Below are 7588 nucleotides of genomic sequence, written 5' to 3'. Positions count from 1 at the left end.
ACCCTGTCCCCTGCTACTGACAATAGATTATCTTTGTTTAGGGAGGCTAATTGTTTTCAAAATCTTTTTTGAATAATACCTGCTTTTGAACAAGGTGTGCAAATGAGGATTAGGATAATTAAAGCGCCGTTTGTTTGTACAAAATACTCTGCGTGCACACACACAAAAGAAGATGACTATTTCAGAAACTCCTTTAATTTCTACTAAACTTGGGGACGCAAATTCATTACTCCACGCCGAAGGCACAATAACAAAAAGTGATGCTTCTTTACTTCTTCTTCTTCTACAGCATCCTATACTTGGGGGCTAGGTCCAAATCACAACTACACCGTTGTTAGATGGATTATTGTATTTGACTAATTCGAACTCAGATCTGCTTCTGTCTAAACGCTTTGCCCCTCTCCTCCTCCCCCCAAAAAGCAGCGCTTTCCGTTTTGCCAGTGCCTGCCTGCAAAGCAATTCATGGCGAAGACACTTTGAATGAGGGCCTTGGAAATGCTTCCAACCCCCACCCCTTCACACACACCCCCACCTCCCATCCAGCCCTCCTGTCCTCCCACCCAAAGTTATGGCTCTCCTTTATTATTTATCATGCTCCAGAAGCTATTCATCAAGCCGTTATTTATTCATTCCTAACATTAAGGTAATTAAATATGAGCTCACATGGAAGGAGCTGAGAGGGACCAGGAGGTGGGGGAGGGGACTTTTTTTAAGGGCTGTAATAATTGATTTGTGCAGAGATGAGCCCCCGCTCCCCTTAGGTGACACTTGAGACGGGGCTCATGTTGCAGGGCCCTGACGTGTCTCCCCTCCCGGGACGGCGCGCGGCTCCCCTCCCGGGCTCTCTCCCACACGCTCAGCCACTCACTCATCAGACAGCAGCGGCGGCGGCAGCAGCAGCAGCAGCTCGGCTCGCGGGCCCGGCCTCCCCGGCTCAGCCCGGCTGCCTTGCAGGCCGCGCGCCTCTGGCAGAGCCTCCGATAGGCGCGCGGGGGCGTCCAATCAGCGCGGCCCGGCCGCTCGGGCGCTTTAAGCCTGGCTGCGGTGGACGAGCCACAAAGTTCCCCCAGCAACAATCCGAGCATCCCACCCCCCGCTCGCGCCCAGGCCGGGCCTCCGCGCGCCCCCCGCCGCGCCGCCGCCGCCGCCGCCGCACCTGGGAGCGCCCGGCCTCGCGCCGGCTTCTCACCTGGTGGCCGCTCCGGAGGGAGCCGTCCCGCCGCCGCTGCTCCCCAGCCGGGACCTTCGGCCGAGCCCCAGCCATGTCCATGCTGCCGTCCTTCGGCTTCACGCAGGAGCAAGTGGCCTGCGTGTGCGAGGTGCTCCAGCAAGGGGGGAACCTGGAGCGGCTGGGCCGGTTCCTCTGGTCCCTGCCGGCCTGCGACCACCTGCACAAGAACGAGAGCGTCCTCAAAGCCAAGGCGGTGGTGGCCTTCCACCGGGGCAACTTCCGCGAGCTCTACAAGATCCTGGAGAGCCACCAGTTCTCGCCCCACAATCACCCCAAGCTGCAGCAGCTCTGGCTCAAGGCGCACTACGTGGAAGCCGAGAAGCTGCGGGGCAGACCCCTGGGCGCCGTGGGCAAGTACCGGGTGCGCCGAAAATTCCCCCTGCCCAGGACCATCTGGGATGGCGAGGAGACCAGCTACTGCTTCAAGGAGAAGTCCCGGGGCGTGCTGAGGGAGTGGTACGCGCACAACCCCTACCCCTCGCCCCGGGAGAAAAGGGAGCTGGCCGAGGCCACCGGCCTCACCACCACCCAGGTCAGCAACTGGTTTAAAAACAGGAGGCAGCGGGACAGAGCAGCAGAGGCGAAGGAAAGGTACTTGCCCCGGCGTTTCTCTCTCTTTTTTTTTTTACTCTCCTGCCGTGCGCTTTGTAGGGCAGGTTGGGGCCGCGTGGATCTGTGCGGGGGGAGCCAGCCAGAACGCTCCCGCACTTGGATTTAGCTGATGAACGAGAATTAGTCGCAGGGTTTTTTATGGGGGGGACAGGCGGGCGGAAGTTGGGGTGTCTGTGTCAGTTCGCTTATAGCGCGAGTGAATAGCCGAAATCGTGATCCCCATTGGGGATCCTGCCCCGGCACCCCGCAAAGCTCCGTCTATCCTGCCCCGTCACCCCGCAAAGCTCCAGGCGGCGGTGGGGGGTATTTTTACTGCAGGAGGGTGAGTGGAGACACAACAAACGGGAAAGGGTGGCCAGTAGCTCCCCAGAAGGGAAAGGTGATCCTCCCTCTGGCTGAGGCTCTGCCCGGCGGTGCTTTAGGGGGAGATGGTGCCAGGCTGGGGATCTTGTGCCTCTGGCATTGAGAACAATGTTCGGGGAAGAATAAACTCGCCTAGGCTGCGCGCTAACCCGCCAGATCACTCCCTTGGAGTCACTTTTTAAAAGCAAAAGCTGGGTTTCATTTCCCCTTGAAATTACAGGCAGGAGAAAAACGGGTTCCGTATTTTTCGCGCAGAAGGCTGGGACGCGATTTTTAGAAGGCAATGAGGCGCCCTCTGAAAAATCATCGCTCGCCCTCCTCGCATCCGGACCTATTCGGCTTCTCCCCAGCCCCACCTGCCTGACGCCAATGGTTAAATACACTTCTAGCTGACTTCTGGAGACAGCTTTGTCACTCTTGCCTTTTGTTTCATCCCTTACCGCCTGAGCGGCGGAATGGGACTCAGGGAAGTTTGTGGCAGGCAGAACAACCAGGGAGGTAAATAAATAAGAGCGAGGCATTAAGGAGAGAGCGTTTGATTCTCTACCGTTTATTCATCCCCTCGTCTCTCGGGCCTTGGGGTTGCACTGTGGCTGGGGAGTGCAGCTCGGGGTCCGGAAGAGAACGAGAAATCCCAGAGGTTGCAGCCCAGAGTTTATGAAATTAACCAGGAGTGAGTCAGGGCTGAGACACTTTCAACCGCACACATAGATCTGGGGGGCGGGGGGGGGGTAACAGAAGCTCGAGGACCTCCTTGGGAGGGAAGGGGGTTCACCGAGCTCTGTGTGAATCGGCTCGGAACCACGCCTGCGGTTCCAGACGGATTTCAGTTCCAGCAAGGAGCATGTTATGAAACCAGGCCTCTGGCTCCCTCCCTTCTAGCAGAAGGAGACGGGTGCACGTCCTGCTCCCGCACTAATCTCTCTACCTGCCTGCTTGGTTCAATCCCAAATCCGCCTTATCACCAGCGGGTTTAGAAGGCTTTCGAAATATTTGACCAGCCACGCTAAGAGCCGTTTTTAATTTTAAAAAGCCCTTGTCCTCACCTAAGTGAACATGCACATCAGTTACACGAGCTGTCTAAATAGGCCCAACACGGCAGCTCCCGCGATGAATCCGGGATTAAAAAAAGCAAACGCTTCTCTTGGTGTTTTTGAATCTCGGGGTAGGGTTTTATTTATTTATTTGTGAATAGGTTTTGTTCAAAACAGTTGTTTGTTGCGAGGTAACGCCCGCACAATGAGACACGGTCGTTTACTAGAGGGGATTTGATAGTAGTTTCTCTGTAGTTTGGGGAACACGCTACGCTGATACATTGATGATGAATTGCTAGTTTCCCTCGAGGCATGGCACGCCGAAAGAAATGGCACATCCACTGATTTTTTTCATGCCTCTTTTGAGCAGAATACAAATGGAGTCTCGCTTTAAGTTGATAAGTAGAGATGTCCCTGCTTTGTAACAAACAGGATGCATTCTCTTTTTCTTAGGGAGAACACTGAAAACAACAACACGTCCACCAACAAACCCAACCAGCTCTCTCCCTTGGATGGGGGTAAACCGCTTATGTCCAGCTCCGAAGAAGAATTCTCCCCCCCACAAAGTCCAGATCAGAACTCAGTCCTTCTATTACAGGGAAACCTCAGCCATGCCAGGAGCTCCAACTATTCCCTGACCGGCTTAACTGCCTCTCAGACCAGCCACAGCCTTCAGGACTCCCTGCTAGGACCCCTCACCTCGAGCTTGGTAGACCTCGGCTCCTAAAACAGGAGCAAGCAGCCGTTAAAGCAATGGAAACGGAGGTTTACCGCGGCGATAAGACACTCGATTGTAAATACAGGACAGGACACGATTTTACAGCTTATCTGGTGATTCTTAACACGACTTTAAACTCTCTTTTAAATCGCTCCCAAGAAGCCTCCTCTCCTCTCCTATCTAACGCGCTTACAGCTTTCCCATTCTTTTTCTCCAAGCAGCCAAATGAAGAAAACGGCGGTTCCCTGAGATTTTTCTCTCACGATGTTCCTTCGAATTCAATTAATTTTTTTTTACCAGCAGGAATTACAAAATAACCGGATTCGATTCAGTTCGAAACAAAGTGACGAAGATCCGATCTGTCACGTAGAGAGAGAAAAAAAAGAGATTGATGAAGAGTCTTTCTATAGTTGGGGAAATTTATTCTCAGTTGAATTCTTAAGAACCCAGGGCGGATAATCTACAAGGCCTTTTATTTGGGAGGGAAGTGGGAGGGGAAGTGAAGTTTACATTTTTCACAATTCGTGTTAACAAAAGATTTCGGTGTAGATTAAATTTTAAAAGATGCAGTATTAGAATAAAAACCAGTGCCTATGTCTTAAAGCAGAAATACGAGGCAATGAGCTAGAGGAACTTCAATGACCATTAATAGAGCAAACATTCTTCTTCTTTTTTTTTTTGTGGTGAACTTTCGAAATGCATCAATGTGACTTAAACTAAAAATAATAATAAAAAGAATAAATACGGCTTCCTCTGAACAATATTACTTATTATACCCTGACAACTTTCATGGCAATATTGCATACTCTTGTTAGCTTGCCCCTTGCCCTCACGCCAGAGTTTGTCTTGCAAAAGGATGCAGAGCTGGAAGTTGGAGTATTTGTTACTAAAATTAGCATGTGCTTTCAGCTTTCTTTTCTATTGTACCTAAACAAGCCTAAATTAAATAACAATAATTCATAGAATATAAAGAGTATGATTTTATTTGAAAAAGTGAGTTCTGTCTTCTTCTTCCAGGCTAGTTCTGTTTTCATTGCAAATGGTTTAACTATTTCCTTTGCTGCGGGGTATTTTAGGCATAAAAACAAGGCAACAGGGCTATCTCAAAGCACTAGGTTGGTCCCACGCTGAATAGCTGCTTTTTAAATTTTTTTGTTCAATATTTATTTTTTAGAAGCATTGTTTATCCACTAGCTGTTTTCAGACACGTTCATCGTTATCTCGATCCGTCAGGGTTAACAGTCTTGCTGACAAGAGCATGATGAAAGGACCACACTGCATTTAATCGTAAGAAAAGGAAAACAACAATAAAAATAACCCCTTACGTTATTAGCTTATATTGGAATGCAAACTGGATGCGTGGGCAACCTCTTGCTGCCAGAAAAAGGACAGAATTATTAATAGCAATAAATTTGGGGTATTACAGGATAAACCTCTTGTAGCTTCTGACTTCTGCTTAAAAATGAGCAGGCTAAATGAACTATTCAAAACCAACACGCGAAGCTCGCTTGTGCTGCTCACGGAGGACAGGGTGTTTCTCCCAATGAAAGGCGTATCCTTCAAAAGCTCAGTTTTCCTTCACTGGCGAATTTGTCTCGCTTTGAGCTGAAGTGTTCTGCGTTTATCCACGAAGGGCCCGATCCTACAGTTCGTAGCCGTCCTACTCAAACCAATGAGAGTTTTGCCCGTGAGGCGGGCCCCTTATAGAGCTGTTTGGCCTGAGTAAGGAAGCCAGGATCGGGCACTTCTTGGAACAGGAGCAATGCCAGGCAGAAACCGGGCTGCTGCGTTTCAGTCAGTGAGTGACAACACGGGCCCTCGGGCTGCTGACGGGAAAGCGCCGCTTTCCCTGGGCTGGGAGTTTGAATCCCCATTTTTCTCTGGCTCTTTAGCTCTTCCTCTGTTCACTTGGGTTTAGCGCTAATGATCCCAATCTCCCCTGTTAGTGTTTTGGATCATTAAGTATGTGTTTATTTAAGTCACTGCAGTGTTTACCCTCCAGGTCTTGGGCCATGGAGAAATGTCACCCTCTGCAGGAAGGTCTTTTCAGGAGGGATCTCTCCGCATTCTTCACATTCACTCCAAAAAACAAACAGGCTGCCTAAAGATAGCTCCCAATGACCCAGACAGCGCTTCAAAGCGCACCGCGGAAATCTCCCCTGCAAACCAGGAAGGACAACTCACTTCCATTTCTGACACAGCTCCCTCCGGCCCGCTGATTTAGGGCCAGATTCTGCTGTGGTTAGCACACCGATGTAAATGCCCAGCCGGATGGAGTTATACTCCGGTTTGACATCGCAAGCTACATTACAAAGCTAGTGGGTTGTGGGTTTTTGTTTTGTTTTGTTTTGTTTTTGCACCTCAGTACAAACCACTACAACCCTCCATGGTGCCCTGGTCCTGTAAACTGCAGGGTAGAATCAGGACACATTGAAATGGCACAGATATTGGAAAAACTACGGCGATTCTTGCTTTTAAACCCAACCAGACAGCTTTGCGCACCAGCCCTACGCTTGGTGCAAGCTCCTAGGTGCACACAGCCAATTATCAATCCGACGCCTTTCCCAGGGTTTAGTTGCCAGCCAACTCTGGCCTGGTGAAATTCACCCTTGGAATTGCTGCCGTCTTCTCTTTCACACAGACCAGGCTGTTCACAAGTACCGAGCAAGGCTGAAACAGAATAGCTACAAGGATTACACTTCACATTTCCATCTTTCGTTTAGAATATTTTGGTTCAACGCTGTCTCATTAGATGATAGCGTAGAACCATAACGATGATATTTATAATCAGCAATAATTATTGGACGGTCTTTTATGGAAACATCCCAGTCACCTTTGCAAAGTAAAACGTAGTGTCTGTGTGTGTGTGTGGGGGGGAATAAAGGAAAACAAAGAGCAAATTAATAGCTAGAGGAGCCATCCTCACCCACCTTCTCGCTCCCTCTTTTGGCTAGACATCAACAGCTGCAGGCCTTCCTAAATGTGCCAAAGAAACGGGTCAACACTTTCTTATTTCCCTTCATAAAGTGCCCCATTCCACTATTCCCAGTTCTAGGGTGACCAGATGTCCCAATTTTATAGGGACAGTTCTGATTTTTGGGTCTTTCTCTTATATAGGCTCCTATTACACCCCATCCCCTGTCCTGATTTTTCACACTTGTTGTCTGGTCACCCTACCCAGTTCTGACCCCACAGCGGTTTATTGGAATATGCTCCGAGTGACTGGAGCGCTCTGGCGTCTGATCTGACAGCCAGGCCCAGCAGGTTTGTGGAGCCTCGCCGGGGAAAGGGGTGTAGCTCCTGGGGTACAGTTTTAGACTGAAGTGTGTCCAGCCAGTTCATAGGATCCAGCAAAACAGGGATTGCGCTGATCAGTTTGGAAGGAGGCAGAGTTGGGCGAGAGCAGACAGAAAATTACACACAAACCTGTATGCGCGGGAGTCGACTCTGTGCCTCTCTCGGGAGATTGGAGCCTTTAAGCAGAATGTGAATCCTGGGCTGTGTTGGAGGGGATAGCTGGGACGACCATCCCATTTGCTCATCGGTAGATGACGATGCATTTTTATTGATTGGGGCGTAATGCGGATTTCAGAGACACCTGCCTTAATGTGCGGTAACGCCAGTGAAATC

General features: G+C 50.1%; 1 protein-coding gene across 1 annotated transcript; it reads left to right on the top strand.

Annotated features, from left to right (window-relative positions):
* The first annotated feature begins 1182 nt into the window (after window positions 1–1182).
* SIX1 (SIX homeobox 1) lies at window positions 1183–4905 on the top strand. The gene is made up of 2 exons (XM_034770394.1): window positions 1183–1822; window positions 3694–4905. Exons 1-2 carry the CDS (start codon window positions 1263–1265, stop codon window positions 3965–3967), a joined length of 834 nt encoding a protein of 277 aa, XP_034626285.1. The 5' UTR covers window positions 1183–1262; the 3' UTR covers window positions 3968–4905.
* Window positions 4906–7588: the final 2683 nt, after the last annotated feature.

Source organism: Trachemys scripta, chromosome 4, assembly GCF_013100865.1.
Source record: "Trachemys scripta elegans isolate TJP31775 chromosome 4, CAS_Tse_1.0, whole genome shotgun sequence".
In the NCBI taxonomy this organism is placed as follows: Eukaryota; Metazoa; Chordata; order Testudines; family Emydidae; genus Trachemys; species Trachemys scripta.
The sequence above is the reverse complement of the archived record's forward strand: the minus strand, read 5'-3'. Positions and strand labels throughout refer to the sequence as shown.